Genomic DNA, 22,291 nt, shown 5'->3' on the forward strand with positions numbered 1-22,291 from the left:
GAGCCCACAATTTCTGTTACGGGGTCCCCCCCCCCCCCCTTACCTCTGGTCTCGGTGGACCTCCGAACCCCGAGAGGGTCTCCGGCAGAAAGATATGTTATCCTTGGTTGAAATCCAGCAAATAATTATGAAACCCTCAATGGAACCAGCAAATGAAACAGTCAAATCAATAATGCAACCACACCAGGTTATAAACAAACAATAATATATTATAAATCACACACAAAGAGCCATACAACAATGGGGGGGGGGGGGGCAATCACCCCTACTTTCAAATCTTACGATGATATCCTTGTCAAGCCCCTTAACCCCACACTCACGGCACCTCCCCCAATGTCTCTGCACCCCTCCAAGGCGAAGTCCCAATGTCTCTGTGCGCTCCCGCGATCGGTGAGTCAAGGCCCGATGGTCAATTGAGGCGTAGGCGAGCGAGACGACCCCGAGGTCACGTGCTCAGCACGCAGCCACACAGCGGTGGAAAGGAACCTCACAAAGACGCGCTCCGACGTACACGTTGCGGTTCCATCCACGAGCCTCCGTATAATCCTCACGTGCCCCTTTATGGCACAGCCGTCCCCGGCAAACCACCAGGGAATAATGCCCAGCCGACATGACAAAAACTGGTTCACTGCAGGTTGCTCGCGTGGCGAAGATGGCGGACGGCTTTCACTTCAACCCGGGGTTTGAGGCCCGGATCCTCCGGAACCTCAATGAGAATACCCGACGACACAGGCTCCACGCACTCCGGCGATATTTCGTATCGCCCGAACTTCCCTTCAAGGACGCAAAGTTCACTCGCACTGTACGTCGAACGCTCGGGCTGGAGCTTCAACAACAACCTGTTTTACGATCTCCTCGCCTCTCTCGTGTCCTTTGCTCCACCTCTTCCGGTCACGATCCGGATTTCCGGCCACATTTTACCAGGAGCGCTTTTAAATCTTTTAACTATAATAATCCTTTCCCTTCAACCACAATCCCCAGAATACTTAGAATCAACAACAATCATCATAACAACAACCCTTAGGGCCGAATCCGTAACACAACACAGAATCACATTTAATCAAAATCATCCGTACACAACTTTTTGAGATATCCTGCTATGTATCGTTTTTGACCCGATCTCCCAATGGTGAAGAATCACTTAAAAAATTCTACTATCCGGATCCGAATCCGGATCTTCACCAAAATCTAATCGTTTCGTCCTCGTCACATACGCTAGCTACATCTCTGCCAAACGTAGTCTGAATCCGTCCACAATTTTTTGAGATATCTTGTTCACAAACAAACGGACAGACAGACGGGTGAAAAGATAACCTCCATCCACCTTTGGTGGCGGAGGTAATGATACATGCTGCTTCCTTGCTTGCCATTCAGCATTTAAAACGATAGAGTACGGACAAACAACCAGAGGATGGTAATAATAGTGCAGGCTTTGATGGGCCTAAAAGCCTTCTTCTGCATTCCTTCTTGGGGAACTCATGTTATTGTTATTACTCCCGCAAGGGAGTAATGCATTCGATCGTGTTCGTATGTGTGTGTGTGTGTGTGTGTGTGTGTGTGTGTGTGTGTGTGTGTGTGTGTGTGTGTGCGTGTGTGTGTTCGTGTGTTTGTGAACAAGATATCTGGAAAAGTTCTAAATGGATTTGGATGAAAGTTGGTGGGATGATTGCCATTGGGATAAGGAAGAATTGATTAGTTTTTGGTGAAGCTCAGGATATTATTCCGGATCCAGGAATTTTTTGAAGGATTGTTTACCATTGGAAGATAGGGCTCATTTTTTTTTTAACATTATCTTCTATATATTCTTTATTTAACATTGTGATATGAAAATAGTTTTCATATTTGTTGTAAATGTAGTTTAGACTTGTGGTTATGCGTTAGAGCGGTGTATTTTATTAGCAGCGTCGTCTACAAGGTTGTATTTTTTTTTTCTAATAAAGACATATTCTGTCATTTTAAAACCACCAAAGTGTGTATTCGGTTTCGCCGTTTCATAAAATGTATCGTTTGATACGTATAATGCTTTAAAACTGTTTTTTAGTTTCCCCTCAGAAGAGATATCAACATTTACCTCACCTCAGCGAATGTCAATCGCGGTGTCAGTATTTGATGAATTTATAAAGACTTAGGTGAGTTATAAGTGTGACCAGCATGTGCACGGGATTCTTCCCAGAAGAATGAGTGGTCGCATTAGCTTGTACGACTTAAAATGAGCGAGTTTTGTTTTGACGTTTGGGCCAGTTTTACATGTTGTATCCCTCAGGAATGAAACGAACGTTTTCCTGGCTTACAATTCTATTTGAAGTCACACATGCCTCAAAATACACTCACTTATATAGAATTGAACGCTGAATCCGAAAATGTAAGTGAAATTGCCTTGTTTTTTTTTTCATTATCTTCTATATATTCTAAATATACATCTGTGCAGTGTCTGTCTTGTGTTGTCACTGAACTACTCCCTCAAACTTTTGTAAAATCGTACTATTCCAACTTGACCCACGGCGGGAGTATGCGCTCTACTGAGTGGCGTTCTAGTTATTATTATTATTATTATTATTATTATATTTATTATTATTATTATATTACTAGCAAAGTGCACGTCCTGTGAGCGATATTGTCCAAGCATGCAGCATGTTCTTTCTTATAATCCCTTTAGTTGGGCGGTGTATAGGCAACAGCCCACTGCCTTGATCACTCCCAAAAAAATAACCTGGGTTACATACATGACGCAAAAACATGCGTACGCTTATGTGCATATATAATACATCGTGGTTATGTAGCTCGGATAGTTCCAATTGCACCCTCTCTCCACTCCAGCCACCAAATGAAGAAAATGGCAAGACAGGCGAATTTTTTTTTTACAAAACTTGATGGAATCAAACAAAACTTGCACAACTTCAGGGTGTCCTGAATCCCTGAAAGTTTCAGCTCCCTCGGTCAAATCCTGTCGGAGGGGAAGATGAAATATACAACATGCTGTACATGCTCTCCCTCCATTTTATATCGATTATATTATTAATTATTAATTAATTATCGATTATTAATTATTCTCCAACTAGAGACTGAGCTACTTTTATATGTTCGATTAATTCACTACTTATGAACTCGGTGATTTCCTTTGCTTCATGTTTACCTTAATCCAAACACTGTGTCATTAAGATGTAATATGGCCCCAGCAGTCCAGCGGCTCGTCTCACTTGCTGAACGATGTGTAGTCAGAGGGAGCTCGGTGTTTCTTTGGAAATTGTTGAAATGAAAATCAAGTGATACTGATCAGTTCTGGTTTTTTTTGCAGAATCCAGGAAACTTCACCTCTTGCTCCAATGCAGGTGACTTGGTGGTGAGTACCTGCATCTGCATATTAAGGTAAAATGACTTACATGTCTGGTTTGGGAACTTCTTTCCAAATTAGTTGACAATTGTGGTTTAAAAAGAAAGGCTTGACTTTAAGCCCCATTGAAGACTGGCCTGTTATCAATTACACCTGTACTTTTTTTTTTTGTGTGTACAACATCGAGGCTCGTGTAAGAGCTAACATTAATCACAAAAAGACAAACTGACACATAAAACATAAGATAAAGGGAGCGGGAGACAAGATGGGGAGAGAGAGGGAAGCACACAGGTACAACATTTGAGAGCAAGGATATCGGGAGATCTGAGGGAGGGAGAGGGCTTGGGGGGAGGGGGCATGGAAAGGTGGGGGGTGGGGGGGGTGGATCGGAATTTCAAAAAAGGGGTATCTGGGGTGAATTAACGTAAAATTGGTCACAGTTTTTATTGAATTTTTAGCCAGGTGTTGGCTTAACGGTCAAGGTGGCTGGCTTAAGATCTTAGGGTCTTGAGTTTGAGCCCCGGTCGTGCCATTAAATAACACTAGGTCGGTTGACACAGCCTGTCCATCCTTCCGAGGTCTGCAAAATGAGTACCAGCTTACTGGAAACAGGGGGCACTGCAGCAGTGGCACGAACCGCTCTCTCAATGATGTAAACAGCAGCCTTTGGCTGCATATAATTTTTTTTTTTTAAATTAACAGAACATATACAGTATGTTCATGTGATACCTTACTTTGGGAAAATAAGAGAGAAACGGTCAAAGTAAAACAACACATGACAACAAGTAATTTGAAATGCGTCTGGAAACTGCTGCAATCTTGACCATCAGGTAAAAATCAGAATCATGTAAAATCCAAGCCATTAATTGGTCATTCGTAAAGTGATCGGGACACAGCAACATAACTCATTGTGCATGACAAAATATCTGCAAGTCTGGATCCAGCAGCGATAGCCTCTGGGAGGAGCACAATGAGGCAAGAACAGAGAGCAAGAGGCACAGAGATGGTGAAGAAGAAGAAGAAGAAGAGGAAGAAGAAGAAGATGCTGGTGTGTAGCATAATGGACCCTCAACTGTGTGGGCAGAACTCAGAAGGGCAAACAGACAGAAATCCCGCTTCGCACGCACGGGCGGACGAGAGATCAAGTTTCGTTCAGACGATTGTATATGAATTGGCGATAACTCTCGACATGACTCAAACTCCCATGATCTGTCTGCCATTTGAATGTCCAAGTGACATGATCTCGGCCCATATGTGATCAGCACCCAGTGAGATGGCAAACAATGCTGTATGGTCACCATCACATATGTAAGAACATCGTGATTGCACAAAGTATTATGCGTGTTCACTATTCTGTGTCGTATGGTATTATTAGTTGCAAAATCGAAGATTTTTCAGGTATATTGGTCGGTTGCGTTTGTGGGTCTGTTTGTCTGTTTGTCTGTCTGTCTGTTTGTCTGTCTGTCTGTTTGTCTGTCTGTTTGTTTGTCACCGGCCTACAGGTCACAATTCTAAACCGATCGTCACGAAACTTCACGAAGTGTTGTATAGGTCGTCCCAATTGAGAAGCCTATTGATTTTCAGGTCAAAGGTCATCTGGGGGTCAAATTTCTAAAATCGCCATTTAAAATCTGATTGACTTGAAAATTGAACAGCATTTGCACATTGAGTCACTAAATTGGGAAATGAACTATGTTTGAGGTCAAAGGTCAACTCATGGTCACATTTTCAAAATCATCAATTTTCATCTGAAAAGCCATCAATTTTCAACCGATTGACTTGAACATTGAACAGCATTTGCATATCGAGTCACTAAATAGGGAAACCAAGTATTTTAAAGGTCAAAGGTCAACTCAAGGTCAAACTTCCAAAATCATAAATTTTCACCTGAAAAACCATCAATTTTCATCCGATTGAATTGAAAATTGAACAGCATTTGCACATTGATTCACTAAACAGGGAAACCAACTATTTTTGAGGTCAAAAGGTCAAAGGGCAACTCTAGGTCAAACTTCTAAAATCATCAATTTTCATCTATAAATCGTCACTTTTCATCCTATTGACCTGAGCTTTGATCAAGATCATCAATTTTGATCTTGATGAAATGGACAATTTGCTGTATCAATTGCAACCTTTTTTCGGGGGGTGGAGGAGGGGGAGGGGGGATTTTGCAAGTATCGTGCTCTGCGTGACGTCTTCTTGTTGATTGTATGTTTGTGTGTTTACTCGTGCCTGTGTGTGCAGGCAGTGCAATTATCACACCCTATCCTGCTCTCTCCACAAGGATTCCTCAGTTCTGCTTCCACAGACAATGCTTTGGACTTTGAGCCGACACCTCACCTTGGTCATTGTCTCTACACTGTGCTTGAGGTACCAGAACTCTCTCGCTTTTCTCTTTCGGAACAGCTCTCCTCGAGACCTCTAGTCCGGATTTGATTCCTGATCCGACTTTAAACTGTGGCCTTGGTGTTTCACAGGCATGGTGTATCATTGAGTGTGCCATACTTCACATTCAGTCAGCTTGCTATCCTGTTTGCTAGAATTCACCGGTGGATATTCAAGATCCCACAGCGCCTTTTGAAAAGAGTAGCAAACTGTGTGCTGATACCCCGGCCAAATCCCAAAACACCGCCCCCGCCCGCCTACAGGGTCACTGCAGATCAGCAGCACAGTGGCATGCAACCCGCGGACCAAATTCATAACCGAATAGTGGTCAAATATACATTCGCTATGTAGATTAAAGGGACAAACAATCATTACCATCGTTCATGTGATGTGAAAGAAACCAAACTTCCAGGACTGGATTCCAGGGAAAACCTCAGAAAAGCAGAGCCTGTAGATTTGTTTGTTCTTCCCATAACATAATCCAGATGTGGTGTTGAGGAAATGCTTTTTCTTTCCTTTCTTTGTTCAGAAGCCACCTTTTAGAGGATAGGTAAGAGATCAAATTATGATAACCACTGTAAGGTTGTGGTTATATTAGTGGTTGCAAAAAGGTTTTCTTTTGAATGGCTAGTGGCCACAAACCCATCAGTTCACGTGATGTGAAAGAAAATAAATCTTTGTTGTGAATACAATTATTGTCTGCACGATATATTAACCTGAGAATCCCACTCATAGGTGATTTGAGTCGCGTGTTCGTACAGAGATGACTCGGCATTATTTGGAAGTGGCTCCATAGGCAGGTAAAATAGCTCCAAACACCTCATGGTCGGTTTTATTGTGGACAAGAGGGATCATCGTACAACTTGTGTAACGAGAGGTGTCAGTATACCTAGTTTTTCGAATTAATTGTTCTGAACATTATTCTTTTTGGACCATTTTCCCAACCCGTCTCAAATTAACTCCTGTATAAGTATAACTTCAGGTGGTGGATGGGAAGACACCTGTGGTATGCCAGGAAGAGACCCAGGTGGAGGGACTGAGAAAACAACACACCACAGTTCCTTGATCATTGTAGTTCATTGGTGATGACAAAGAAAGCGAGAACAGCACTCGGTGGAGCACATACCTCCACCAGACTGAACAATTTACATTTTATATCCCATCGATAGGCCTGATCTGGATCCGAACCTGAACCAAAATATAATCCTCTTGTTCTTGTCATCTACCCGGCTCATTTAGCCCGATCGCTCAATGGTGAAGAATCACTTTAAAATTCCCTGATCCGAATCTGGATCTTCACCAAAATCGAATCAGTTCTTCCTTGACGCACACACACCCTGTCCACCAAGATCCACAACTTTTTGAGATATCCTGTTCACAGACAAACAGACAGACAGACAGACAAACAGGGATGAAAACATAACCTCCATCCTTGCACCTTCGGTGGTGGAGATAAAGATCCCAAAATAAAACTTAGAATGAAATGATAATACTTCTTCTCAGGATACGGTTATCTTATCATCATGGAATTACAATGTTAACATGCATAGTTAGAGACATTAAAATGTATTTCACAACAAGTGATTCTCCGATAATCCACCGTCTAAGAATATTCATTCAAGGACTACATTACAATCTCCGATCCCAGACATGTGTAGAAGTATTACAATGGGTATCAGCTGATTGTGTAACCAACCCTACTATTCTTGCCAATAAACTCTGCGCACCGATTATAAATTCTTCATTTTTAGGTCACAGGTCCACAAGAGCTTTGTGTTGTTTGGTTTGATTTTTGAAATGTGCACCCATTGGTTGGACAGCTTCCGGACCACACCCACATCTGTTGCTTGACTCCACCCACTATAGTACCCAGACGAAATGATATGGCCGCCATCTTGTTTCCTGGTGGGCCTAACACAGGCCTGTACACTTCTGCTGATTATACACTGCCCGGCTTTGTTGCGTCAGATTTCCATTGGCTTTGTTTGAGTCGTGTTAAATTATTAGTGAGATTATTCGTTCCTCAATTACAGTGTGATGCTTGTTTTTCACTCTATCTTCCCTCACTGTTTGTAGTTACACTATAATCTGATGGTTGGATCAGAAGGTGTACTGGGAGCTACTGTTTCAGCGGTCCTTGGAAGTGTGCCCCTGAATGCGACATCATTGTGGCAACACTTCTCCGTCAGATATTCTATGGTAACGTCATCTCGTCACTTGATCGGGCCAGGTTGGGCTTGTACTTCTCTAGGTGTAACCGAGGAATTTATAATGATATGAGTAATTGAGGACAGAGCGTTTTCCAGCTCCAGATATCATCTGGCAAAATGAAACCCACTTATGTGTCATTTAACTAACACTACCTCCTCATTTATCAGTTTTTAAAAAGGAACCCAAACAGTTTCCAGATTAGAAGGATATCAGCTTATTTTGAGCATCTGAAGGGGAGAAACCAAGTATCTGAAGGGGAGAAACCAAGTATCTGAAGGGGAGAAACCAAGTATCTGAAGGGGAGAAACCAAGTATCTGAAGGGGAGAAACCAAGTATCTGAAGGGGAGAAACCAAGTATCTGAAGGGGAGAAACTAAGTATCTGAAGGGGAGAAACCAAGTATCTGAAGGGGAGAAACCAAGTATCTGAATGGGAGAAACCAAGTATCTGAATGGGAGAAACCAAGTATCTGAAGGGAAGAAACCAAGTATCTGAAGGGGAGAAACCAAGTATCTGAAGGGGAGAAACCAAGCATCTGAAGGGGAGAAACCAAGTATCTGAAGGGGAAAACCAAGTATCTGAAGGGGAGAAACCAAGTATCGGAATGGGAGAAACCAAGTATCTGAAGGGGAAAAACCAAGTATCTGAAGGGGAGAAACCAAGTATCTGAAGGGGAGAAACCAAGTATCTGAAGGGGAGAAACCAAGTATCTGAAGGGGAGAAACCAAGTATCTGAAGGGGAGAAACCAAGTGGTGCAGGAGCATGAGAAATGTGGACTTCCAAGATTATGAAATAACATTGTAGAGTGTGGTGTTGTGTGTAGGGTGATCAACAGCTGAAGCGGAGGTTGAGTGGAAATCCTGGTTATATCATTGGCCAGCCTGTTGTCGGAGCTTACTCAGGCCGCAAGTATGTTTTATGCAATATTATTCACAGCACATTTCCACATCACTTACATATCCCTTGTTACTAGCTCACACAGTAGGCCGAACACAGGAGTATTGCGCTCATCCTGTCTGTGGGTTTTTGTGTTTATCTGTTTGTCGGCAGAATAACTGGATGAAGGTAACTAGAATCGCCAAATTTGGTACCGTGAAATGGGGTGAATAGGGACAGCAAGGTGAATAGGGGCAGCAAGGTGAATAGGGACTGTTAGGGATAATTTCCTACAGTAGTATGTAATAGATGAACCAAAAATTCAATGTCCATAAACTTGTCAGAAGAGAGTCACAAATTTTAATTCCCGAGGAGGACAACACTTTCTGTCTTCAAAGAAATACACAGCAAGAAAACAATAACCCTTATCAAACCAAGGAGAGCATGCTACAATTCACAAAAGCACACAAGGAAATACAGAGCAAGGAAACAATAACCTTTATCAAACCAAGGAGAGCACGCTACAATTCACAAAAGCACACAAGGAAATACAGAGCAAGGAAACAATAACCTTTATCAAACCAAGGAGAGCACGCTACAATTCACAAAAGCACACAAGGAAATACAGAGCAAGGAAACAATAACCTTTATCAAACCAAGGAGAGCACGCTACAATTCACAAAAGCACACAAGGAAATACAGAGCAAGGAAACAATAACCTTTATCAACAAGAAGAGCACACTGCAATTCACAAAAGCACACAAGGACGATTTACAGCAAATCCTAGATCAAAGTCCTAAGTGAAAATCCTGGTATAGTAGGGATGCACAAAGAAATATCATACCAAACACCAGCATGCATAGAATACAGTTAACATACAGTATGAACATACAGAATCGACCAGCCAAGTGAAGTATCCTGGCTATTTGGACATCCATTCTGATTTTTATACATTTTCAAGTGGGAGGAGCAAGTGGAGGGGGAAGGTGCGAAGAGAAGGGAGGAGAGCAGTAGGATTGGTTGGGCAAAGTTTGGGTGGGAGGGAGCAAGTGGAGGGGGGAGGAGTGAAAAGAGGGGAGGAGAGCAATAGGATTGGTTGGGCAAAGTTTGGGTGGGAGGGAGCAAGGATCGGGGGATACAATGTGATTGGTCGAGTGAAATCTTGGGATGGGAGTGCCCCCCGCTGGGAGCAGATCTGCATTTACAAATCCTTTAATGAGAAGAATGTGTCTGGTTGAGACTTCTCGGCGCCAAGACCCTATAAATCATAACGTTAGGTTTAACGTTATTATAACTTTGCAGCAACGTTTTATAATGCCATTGCAGGGACATTTATGATTTAATATTTAGAAAATATACAAACAGGCATAGAAATAAGAAAATCCTTATTTAATGAAAGGTCACTCAGTAGCTATGACAATCACATCCTTTTCCAATCTGCAAACTCATCTTTTCCTCATAAGTAAGAGGTATGAACCCATACCAGAGAGCCAGAGAGAGCTAGCCTACATGGATTTTCTATAGGATTTTTATTTTTTAGACTAACCTTCATCAAATACTAATAAGCTATTTGATTCAGTGTTTAATTATCGTTCTTTTGAAAGATTCCACTGAGAACGCTGACAATTCCATAAAACTATTTATTAAATAAACTACAAGTGAAAAAGAAAAAAAGAGTGCGCTGAGCCCATCTTATCAACGGTCAGTGAAGAGCGATTCATCCACTCCCATTGTTCGACTCTGCAAAATAATTACCAAGTACTTTGCATTCACTTATCAATACAATGTTTAGCTTAGACTTCGTACTGAGTCAATTATTCACAGTCACAATGAAAGCTTGTTTGCCGAGCGCATTGGTAAGCAAGCCTCGATAAACCAGAAATTACTTCAGAGAGCCTGGTTAGACATTGTGGCATCAGTTGTATTATTTAATTATTTACCAAGAAAACAATATCTTTTCTCCAATTTGCTTATATAATTCAATAAGACATACTCGATCCAACATTACATTATTACTAAAAACCCTATTTGTAATAATATTACCCTCGGTCATTCATGACAATATGTGGTCCACCATTGCCTCCACTAAGAATTTTTACTTTTCTCGAGCAACGATTTTGGTCAGTGCTGGAGATAACTTGCCAACTGTAGGAAATCCCAAATTCTGCATGAAATGACATGGAATGCAGAACGAATTTTGTCAGTGTCGGAGATAACTTGCCAACTGTATGAGATCCCAAATTTTGCATGGAAACCACAAAAAAACTTGCAGACTAGGAAAGCAGGTTTGTGTCTCATAGAAATTACTTGCTTCATAAATTTACACTTCCACAGGACACAAACTGAAAAAAAGTTCGGAAACTTTTTTCTCTGAAAATTGATAACCATATTAGTCTAGTAGGAAGACTAGGTCCCCCTGCACCCCCCGGAGATATACTTCTAATCAGTGTTTCTAGATTGGAAAAAATGTGTAGAAAATGACTAGCTATGGCCCCAAGCTGAAAAAATGTCCCACATACCATTTTTATGCAAATTACTGCTGCAAATTTTATGCAAAATTATGCAAATTTTATGCAAATTTTTGATGAGGAGTAGAGTTGAGGGGTCTTTGAGGGCTTCATCGAGGTGCTCTCGGTTGCAAGACTGGGTCATTCTGAGAAGCACAGCAGGGTCAGAGATCATGATGTTCTCCTCCTCAGTGAATCTCTCCATCAACAGCCTCTCCATTGCCTCACACACTGTTTTGAGGCAAAAGAGGGACTTTGCGTAGGCCTTTCCACTGAGAACACCTTTGAGAGATCCACTTGTTACTAGTTGTGCCTCAAAGAGAATCTCTGCATATCCAGAACCACGCATCTTGTGTCCAGTGAGCATCCCGATGTAGTTCATGGATGTGTGGAAGGGTCCAATCGTTACTACATGACTAGCAAATTCATTTGGCCAGCGCCAGATGATGGGAAGGGCTTTCATGCAGACACCCAGATCAAATGTATTCAGGACCCATCTCTGACCCACCTCAGCAGTTGCTGCCTCGGAACGCTTCAGTAGCTCACGAACAACTGCGTTGTCTGTGATCGGTTGGTGGATAGGCGTGCAGTAGTCGACTGTTGATTTGCTGGGTGGGGGAGAACCAGTTGCAGAGGTGAAACCCCCTAGCCCAGGCACAGGCTGCAGGCCATTGCCATGCCATGCAGGCACCAGGCACAGACCGATCACAGACAACGCAGTTGTTCGTGAGCTACTGAAGCGTTCCGAGGCAGCAACTGCTGAGGTGGGTCAGAGATGGGTCCTGAATACATTTGATCTGGGTGTCTGCATGAAAGCCCTTCCCATCATCTGGCGCTGGCCAAATGAATTTGCTAGTCATGTAGTAACGATTGGACCCTTCCACACATCCATGAACTACATCGGGATGCTCACTGGACACAAGATGCGTGGTTCTGGATATGCAGAGATTCTCTTTGAGGCACAACTAGTAACAAGTGGATCTCTCAAAGGTGTTCTCAGTGGAAAGGCCTACGCAAAGTCCCTCTTTTGCCTCAAAACAGTGTGTGAGGCAATGGAGAGGCTGTTGATGGAGAGATTCACTGAGGAGGAGAACATCATGATCTCTGACCCTGCTGTGCTTCTCAGAATGACCCAGTCTTGCAACCGAGAGCACCTCGATGAAGCCCTCAAAGACCCCTCAACTCTACTCCTCATCAAAAATTTGCATAAAATTTGCATAATTTTGCATAAAATTTGCAGCAGTAATTTGCATAAAAATGGTATGTGGGACATTTTTTCAGCTTGGGGCCATAGCTAGTCATTTTCTACACATTTTTTCCAATCTAGAAACACTGATTAGAAGTATATCTCCGGGGGGTGCAGGTGGACCTAGTCTTCCTACTAGACTATATTGATTTGTTGATATTTGGGTTGAAAGTGTTCTCTTGTTTTTTAAAAAAGCAAATTATAGTCCCTATTAACCCCATATATGGGTTAAATAGGAATAAATAGGATTTTTATGGCTGTCCCTATTCACCCCGTTTTACGGGTGAATAGGGACAGTCACTAATACAAAAAATAATAATCAAGAAATAGGGACAGTTTGGAGAAACTTTTTATCCCATATTTTTTTCATTGGCACCATGGTTTATATTATGGGTGCATATTATGTGCATCCATCTGAGCTATCAATTTAGCAATAAGTTGGAAACTCAGGCTTGTTTCTTGATTATTCTTTTTTTGTATTAGTGACTGTCCCTATTCACCCGTAAATCCCATTTATTCCTATTTAACCCATATATGGGGTTAATAGGGACTATAAGTTGCTTTTTAAAAAAACAAGAGAACACTTTCAACCCAAATATCAACAAATCAGTATGGTTATCAATTTTCAGCGAAAAAAGTTTCCGAACTTTTTTTCATTTTGTGTCCCTATTCACCTTGCTGTCCCTATTCACCTCATTTCACGGTACAGAGCGTTCTTGTGAATTTGTCTTGGATGAGATCAACTTTGAGCTAAAAAAAAACAATAAAATGAAAATTATTACAGGACTATATTTGCTCGCGGTGCGGCCATTTGACACAATATAGGTTAGTGCCCTCTGGGACGGTATTGCACGAAAAGAAAATAATGGAGCGGGTCAGCAACTCCATTGAATGTGTTATAGTTACCTTGATGTTGGCTTTGCTTCTGTTTGGACATTGAAACCATTTTCAGTGTTTGTCGTTTTCAGGACAGTCAGTATGCAATTATATTTCTACAAATGTGTATCCATAGCTCACATTATTGCATTGTTGCTTCAAAAACCTGTCGCTCTGTCACTGACATACTTTACTGTGCGGGCAGCAGAATGACCAGAATGTAATGTTCACACTCACACCGGCTTCCACATCCATGCTGGGCTTTTGCCTAATGATGGCGCCAGCTTAAAGCTCAAATGGCAGAAGAACACACGGCAGACAGGTTGAGGAACACAGCAGGCTGAAAAAGACACAGTAGCCAAGAGGACGGTAGGCTCGAGAACATGCTGGAGAAAAATGCACAGCAACCTCTGTCTTCCTCTTCTTCGTCCTCCCACTATCCTTGCCTCTACTCCTCCCTCGCCTTAAGCCCTTTCCGCCTCCTCCAATCACGGAGCAGGCTTTAAACCAACCACAAGCAATCACAAATTTCTGCCCCAAGCTGCTACCAATCTTCACTCTTTATGACAAACAGTTGCTGAGAGGAGACTTAGTTTCCTCCCTCTTTATTGGTGGGAGACACCTGACGCCCCACCTGGTCACACAGAGGAGAACAAAGCGACAAACCACCTTACCCATAACGATTTCGAAAGCACAACATACTGTCTATCTTTCACGTAACATTTTACAATGACTTATTGGCCTAAACAAGCACTTAATACTATGGTAAGATGCTCAAAAGGTAAATATACACGGTATCTAAGGTGCTAATTTAACAAATTCGCCTCCTTCAAAAATGTAATATTATCGTCCTCGTACATTGCATGTGTGACAACGAGAGACTGTGAAGGCAACAAGTTTGTGTGCAAGACATTTATAGACATGAGAAGCCTAAAAAACACCAACAGCAGATTCATGGAGAGTGTGAGAAAGGGTAGAGGAGTGGGAGAAGGACACAGGGGGTGAACAAGCTGCACACAAACTGAATGAAACACAGCAAGAAGAGGAAGGGGAAACAGAGAATGAAACAGAAAAGGAACAAACCAACCGGCGACTAAAAAAAATAGGAGGTGAAGGAGAAGGGGGGAATAACAATAATCTCAAAAAGGGAAGTGCTTAAGAATAGGGTCATTTGGGGTAGAATAGATCATGAGTATGGATGGGGGGGGGGGCGGCCTGCGTTAGTGGTGAACGGCTGTCTTGAAGCACTGGAGGGGAAAATGGGACTGAACACATTGGGGAAGTTGGTTCTACAGTTGAAAGAAAAAAAGGAACAAATGAGTGAAGGTGAGCAGTGAACCTGGATTTTGGAAGTTTAACAATAAAAGGGTTACTGCCAGACCATGTGCCCTGCAGAAACCTGGGAGAGACAGTGCCAAGAGAGGACGGAGTGTGCAAGACCAAAAAGGAGGCGGCAAAACACGGAGAGGCTGCCAACTTGCCTGCGATGCGAAACCAACAAGCCGAGACACTTCGCTTCGTCGCGGGAGATCCAAATGATTTTGAGGGCCTTGGTTTCCTTGGCACCGAGAACGGCGAGGTGTGAGGCAGGCCCACCAACCAAAATGGGAGAGCAGTACTCGTCAAACTGCGAATGAGGGCCTCGTAGGTTGTCAAACGTTCAGACCGGCCAAGGGAAGACCTGGCATGATGATGGATGCCAAGGGAAGACCTGGCATGACGAAGGATGCCAAGGGAGGACCTCGCATGATGAAGGATGCCAAGGGAAGACCTGGCATGATGAAGGATGCCAAGGGAAGACCTGGCATGATGAAGGATGCCAAGGGAAGACCTGGCATGATGAAGGATGCCCAGTCGGTGGCTGGATTTGGAGGCCATCTTGGAAATATAGTCTACCCAAGAAAGATCATGGCTGATGGTGAGGCCCAAACGTTTGAGTGACTTAACATCATCTTCAAGTGTTTTGTTTATAAAGTAGATGGGAGGGTAAATGGCCAGACGGTCCTTTCGGAGAGACAGGGTGAGTGTGTGGGATATGCTGTGGAGTCATTTGAAAATGATGGCCTACAGGGTTGCACCCTCATCTCCAAACGGTCCAGTCTGGGTTCAAATGTCGACCCTGCTCTCTGGTGTTCCACAGGCATGGTCGTTCATCAGATTGTGAGCTGTCCCTGGGATGAACATTAAACGGACCTCCAGTCTGCCGGCATTCATTTTTTCATATTTGGTGTACCATACTCTTTACGGAGCTTTGGTGCTGCCGAAGCAGTTTCTTGGCAAGGATAATACTGGGAGGTTTGCCATTGCCTTCCCAGCATTGTTTTTCCGTGCGCTATCCTTTTAAATGCTGAACATCAAGCATTAAGGAAGCAAGTCGTACGATTTCTAAACTCTTTGGTAAGATTTGGACAGGGTTTGAACCACCAGACTCAGAGTGCACACTCTACCTTTACACCTGTAAGTCTGTTCCCATAAGTTTTTTTTTAAGGTAGTAGGTTGCAGACAGCAACGGCTCAGGGTAGTACTACCGTTCAGACTTCGGAGCGTTAAAGTGGTGCCCGGAACCAACACTTTTCTTATTTAAGGCCTGGCCTTGATGAGGACTATATAGTCCGTGACTGGCGCCTTCAACGTATAAAGAGTACCTTGTGCTAATGAGTTGAAATGTTTATTTATTAACTCTAACAACTCCAAAAAGGAACATAAATTCATGCAGCAAACACTTACAGAAGAGTGAGGACAATGTTTTCTTATTCTCATGCTTACAATATCTTTGTATTTGCAAGGATTGAAAATTTTATAACGATGTTGGATATGTTGAAAAATGTGGATGCCAATTGATGTGGTTCCTGAAAACCAAGACCAGCGACGTGTGAGCCACCTGGCTGCTCTACCTCCCTGGGTTCAACTGATTGAGTTTCTCGTACGTTGTTGTTGCCTCTTCAAAGCGGATCGGTGTCGCTGCTCTTACCACCTGTTGGTCTCTCGGTCGCTGCTCCTCCACCTCCTGGGAATTGCGAGCTGGCAGCAACGAGTCGTCGGACGGTTAATTTTAAAGAAGATACCAGAGGTGGTTGTGTGATCAGGTAGGTGTGATGGTGAGTGAATGGTGTGTGGTGGTTTTATTTATTGTCTACCTATTCCTGTATCTCCCCTGATTGAACGACCTACATAATGATTAAATGCGCACACAACAGGTCATATGACACTCTCTTTTATTTTTATTTCCTTTAACAAAAGCCTGCAGAATCTTACACCTCGTCTCCATTAGCAAGTTTTAAATGTTACCTGCAGAACTATGGTGAGCCACAACATGACCCATGTTCTCCTTAGCATGATACAGAAGCTTAAAGAAGAGGTCATTACATTTTGAACACAAGCTCCTTTGATTGCAACATTACGGATCCCTGCCTATGTGTGGTTGTTTCACCAATTCCTGTTACACAAAGCACCACAAACCTCACCTCCATGATTACCTTGTTCACAAAGTTGTGAAGTTTTTTCTAAATGAGCAACAATTTGTGGCCTCCATGTTTATGAGACTTATCAGTTCGGTTTACAAAATTATTTTTTGAAGTTTTGGGACTGTTAAGGCACATCATAGAAAAAAATCCCAAACATGCTAGCATTTGTCATAAATGACACATGGCTGTATGCATGGTGTTTTGGCAGCCTGTCAATATGGCCACCATAGTCAAACTCCTCAATCAAAGTGCGTGATAAATAAATAAATAAATAACTAATGAATATATGCATTCCCTTACAAGGAAGGAACTCCAATCCAGGAGGGCTCGGTGATCGAGCCAATCAAAGCATGTGCAATGATTGCCAACCTAGAGTTGTCCATCCGTGATCCCACCTGATCCCACCTGTCCCCCACCCCCTGCACCCCCACCCTCTGCACCCCCACCCCCTGCACCCCCACACCCTGGATAGCCTTTTACATGCTGAGTGTCAAGCAAGTAAGCAGCACGTACCATTTTTAAAAAGTCTTTGGCGTGACCCGGCTGGGGTTCAAACCGCGGACCTCCCAGACTCAGAGCAGATGCTCTAATCTTTACATCACCTGCTCACACTCACAGTCAGCGGAATCAATGGACATTCCTACGACGTATTTTTTTGCCTCCGCCGACAAAGTCGCAGGAGGCATTATGTTTTTGGGTTGTCTGTCCGTCCTTCCGTCCGTACAGGCTAAACCTCGTTTTTCTCAGCAACCACATGTCCAATTGAGACTAAACTTTCAGGGTAGGAGTGACACCCATGCAGAATGTTTTATGATAATTGTGACGTCATAGGTCACTTGGTATGGCAGCCATCTTGGATGAAAAGAAAATAATAAAAATTATGGAAAACTGCTGAAACCCTAAACCGCTGAATGGAAAAATTTGAAACTTGCTACATTGTCAAGTACTCCCGATGGGGAACAAAAGCATGATAATGATGACATCATAGGTGAAGTGGTATACCAGCCAAAAATGTTTTAATGGAATGCCTTATCCTAAAAATCTGAAATTGCATGCACATGATCTATGACCCATTTGTATTGAAATATTAAATTTATGAAATCATAGGTCACATGGTTTGGCAGCCATTTTGGATTGAAGGAAAATATTAAATAATTATATCCATGAAACCGCTCACCCTATCGATGCGAAATTTTACAAATATCATCAAATAGCCAATGGTGGCTACAGGTTTTGCCCGACAGGTGGTACAAGTCTCCCCGACGGGTGGTACGCCGATTATGATTTAGTGCGCGTGGCATTATGACTGAAGTAAATAAGCTTTCTTCAAATAAATTCCATCCATATTTCACTGCAGTAATTCTGCTCATAGGTTGCAGATAGAACTTCAGTGGATAGTTAAGTCAATACGTAACAGACAATTATGTGCATTGTAAACCAAATTCACTTTCAAGATATATACCGCTTAGAGAATAATTCGTAATGTTTTTGTTGTTCAGTAACATGAGCAAATTATTTTGGTTTGAATCGTTTTCAATAGTTTGATATCAAAACACAAATAAATCTAATGAAACAATACCAAGGAATATTTATTGTTGAAAATAAGAAACATGAGCATAAAACTTCAATCAGAACAAGGTCAATTATATTTTAATAAATTTATGTTCCTGATAAAAAAAATCATACCGTACACAAATTTAAAGTCTGTACTTCATTTACAAGGTGATGAGACATGGTAACAGAATAGATATCAATTTTATTGGCAAAGAAAGCAAATTCAATCCTGAGCAAGCTGTGAAGACTTTCATTTTTTTCTGTTGGTTTGTTCAAACAGAACATGAACTTCATTGAAAACCAGCAAAACAAACGACTCACTATGAACGAATTATTTATGGCATAACATATTTACAAGAGCAACAGAAAGACAAAAAGGTTTCTGAATGTTTTGGTTTTTATGTTTTTGAAATGGTTACAAAATGTAGAGTGAAATATAACTTTTGTTGTTTATTTTTAAAATATTTGTTATCTCGTCTAATGGTGAAGAATAGAATAGAATACACAAGCTGTACCATTAAACCAAAAATCTATTTGATTTCTGTTCCATTTGAAAGAAGTTATGCTTCAGTTTTTCAATACAATTGCAGTTTTATTCCACAATCCAATGCATGGTTTGTTCACAAATATTTCTCACAATTGTTCTCTTTGAGAATATCATGAAACTAAAGCTGGATCCGGCAATCAGGATATCTTGTCTTGAAAGTGTCCACAACACGATCCAATGAATCAAAAATTAACTATTTATTATGACTTCTTCCCCGACGAATTATTTGGCTTGTCCCCGACGGGTGGTCCATGGACCCGACGGGCCCCGCTGACGCCACCCCATGCAAATAGCACTGTTACATATAGTTTGAAAATGATGATGTCATAGGTCACGTGGTTTGGCAGCCATCTTGGATAGAAAAACGAACCTCATCCAATCAACACGAAACTTCACAAACGTGATCCACTACCCATACATATGCAGAGTGATGGCATCTGCCCGTTGTGGGACTATGCGGAGGCATATTGGTGACACAGTCGCATTGTTGTCTGCCGTCGCACCGCGGAGCGAAAGGGGGACTATGGTTTTCCCCTCTGTCCGTGTGTGCGTCCGTGTGTCCGTGCGTGCGTGCGTACGTGCACTGCAATATCTTTATAAAAGTAAGTGAAGGACCGAATTCTAATTTGGTGTGTGGGTGCAACTAGGCATATGGAAGCACGCTATTGAAAATTGGGTCGCCACGTCAAAATCCAAGATGGCCGCCACCATAATATTATATATGTCTGAACCTTGTGAGCGGAATATCTTGAAAAATAAATGAACTTCTAACTTCTAATCTGGTGTGTGGGTGTATCTACGCATAAGGGAGAACGCTATTGAAAATTGGGTCGCCACGTCAAAATCCAAGATGGCCGCCTTGCGTCTTCCACTTTGTCAACTCACATCACTTCAACAACGGGGGACCTAGGCGTAACGCTTGTTCTAGTTTTGTAAGTGGCAGGTATGTTGAATTAATCTTAACATCAACATGAAGGAAGAACCGTTCGGGTTTTGCCTTTCCAGGTCTCCCCCAGCATCTTGTCGACTGCTCCTTCAGATGGTGTGCCTTGCTCTCTTTGGAAACCAGCCTCCCAATCTAATCGCACGCTTCGGAAATTCCCTTCCTTCACACCTGCACGACTGGTTACCAGTCCCAATCAATCAGGTAAATGAAAACTTTACTACAGTAACACCGAATATACATTCATAGCATTTGCACAATAGATTGAAAGCTTCCACCATCTCCCTTGTCCTTGTATGTCCCATATTTCACCTCTCCTTACTTCTATCTCTCCCAAACTTCTTTCCCTTATCTCTCTACTCTTCCCATCCCTCGAAACTCCCTTCCATCCTTTATCCCCTTTCCATTTAACTTCCTCTACTCTCCACTAAATTTAAAATACGCAGACAGTCCCATAAGGAACACTCCTCAAGTGTAATGAATAAAAAAGGTCCATATTATTTCCCTTTGGGGTCTCTTACAAATGTCTGATTTCTCATGAGATCTGAGACAAACCTGAGAAGAATCTCATGAGAAAGTTTTGTTTCAATGGAATGTCATCAGCCTCAGGCAGCAGAATTCGGTGTCAGTTCAGCACAGTTGTACAATTTTATACACTACAAGGATAGTCCAATGAAACTTCAGCACATGAGGATGAGTATTTTACTTGATCAGTGAGAAAAAATGTTTCAATTCCGTCCTTCCGCTTTTGCTGCAAAAATCATGAAAAACAGTAGTTTGTGTAACACATAACGATTTGCGAAGTGTGTGTTATACAAAGCTCCTTGCACTCCATAACGACCATGAGAAAAAGCCTTAATACTGGATTCAGTGCAGCACATCCTACTAAAGCGCGGCGTTACGCGCGCTGCTTGTGAGCAAGGAGGAAGCGGACAAGCGGTAACATATAAACGTCTTTATTGTAAGACTACACTGTAACACTGAAATGCTCCGGGCTGGTCGCCCGGTGTATATCATGAGGCCACGCCTACCCCTCGGGCGTGGCCACTGCCCACTTGGTGCATGGAATGATGTCACCACGCCAGTGGGCTTTTGTGTCCGCCACACGCGCCCCCCCAGAATTCCCGCGCACCTGGAGGGCCAGTTTGCGGGGCAGACGAATGACACGGCCGAAGCGCCCCCTGGCGATCGGCGGCGTCCGGGGTGCAGGGATGCCAGGTGGGATGCCCCTGGCTGCCCCTGGGATGGGTGCAGGACCGGGGGGCGGCGTGGCGGCGGGGCTGGGCGGTGCCGGGGGTCCGCCCGCAGGAGGGCGGCCCCGACGTAGGGGTCGGGCCACTGGCGGTGGATGGTCCACATCGAGGTGGGCCGGCTTGAGGCGGTCTACCGAAACGCGGTCAGGAGTACCGCCGATGTCCAGGGTGAAGTGCTTCGCTCCGGTCTCCAGCACGTGGAAAGGCCCGTCGTACGGGGGCCGCAGTGGTGTCCGATGGGCATCGTGGCGGACGAAGACGTACTCCGCCGTGCGAAGCTCCGGGGCGACGTGCGTCAGTGGGTGCCCGTGGCATGCCGTTGGCACCGGGGCGAACCTCTGGGCGGTCTCTTGCAGAGCGGAGCGCTGCTGTGCCGCGGACCATGGTGCTGTGGAGTCGGGGAGGAACTCGCCCGGCACCCGCAGCGGTTGCCCGAAGACCAACTCCGCCGCGGATGCGCGCAGGTCCTCCTTGGGCGCCGTCCGGAAGCCCAGCAGGACCCAGGGGAGCCTGTCGACCCAGCCGCCGTCGCGGAGGGTGGCCCGGAGCGCGGCCTTCAATGAGCGGTGAAATCGCTCACACAGGCCGTTAGCCTAGGGGTGGTAGGCCGTGGTTCGGTGCAGCCGGACCCCGAGCCCCTGCGCAACCGCCCCCCAGAGCTCCGAGGTGAACTGGGGGCCGCGGTCGGATGAGATGTCTGAGGGGGCGCCGAACCGGGCGACCCAGGTGGCGATGAAAGCCTGCGCGACATCGGCCGCCATTGTCGACGCCAAGGGCACGGTCTCCGGCCACCGGGTGGTGCGGTCCACCATGGTGAGGACGTAGGTGAAACCCCGCGAGGGGGGCAGAGGTACCACCAGGTCCACGTGGACGTGGTCAAACCGGCGTTCCGGCACCGTGAACGGGGCCAACGGGGCCTGGGTGTGCCGGTGCACCTTGGCGCGCTGGCACGCGAGGCACGTCCTGGCCCAGCCGCGGACGGCCTTCCGGAGGCCATGCCAGACGAACTTGTCGGCGATCAGCCTTTGGGAGGCCCTCGCGCCCGGGTGGGACAGGCCGTGGATGGCGTCAAACACCTGGCGCTGCCAGCCCGCGGG

At 44.0% G+C, this 22,291-nt stretch overlaps 1 protein-coding gene across 1 annotated transcript in view; it reads left to right on the top strand.

The window, feature by feature from the left end:
• Positions 1-22,291, top strand: part of LOC137425667 (tectonic-3) — an 85,394-nt gene that overhangs the window by 52,873 nt on the left and 10,230 nt on the right. The window contains exons 7-12 of the mRNA XM_068114313.2: positions 3,296-3,340; positions 5,576-5,701; positions 7,793-7,915; positions 8,752-8,837; positions 16,382-16,519; positions 20,004-20,145. Of these exons, the coding sequence (XP_067970414.2) occupies positions 3,296-3,340; positions 5,576-5,701; positions 7,793-7,915; positions 8,752-8,837; positions 16,382-16,519; positions 20,004-20,145 (660 nt within the window). The remainder of the gene's footprint in view (positions 1-3,295; positions 3,341-5,575; positions 5,702-7,792; positions 7,916-8,751; positions 8,838-16,381; positions 16,520-20,003; positions 20,146-22,291) is intronic.

This window comes from Myxine glutinosa, chromosome 4, assembly GCF_964187855.1.
Source record: "Myxine glutinosa chromosome 4, kmMyxGlut1.1, whole genome shotgun sequence".
In the NCBI taxonomy this organism is placed as follows: Eukaryota; Metazoa; Chordata; class Myxini; order Myxiniformes; family Myxinidae; genus Myxine; species Myxine glutinosa.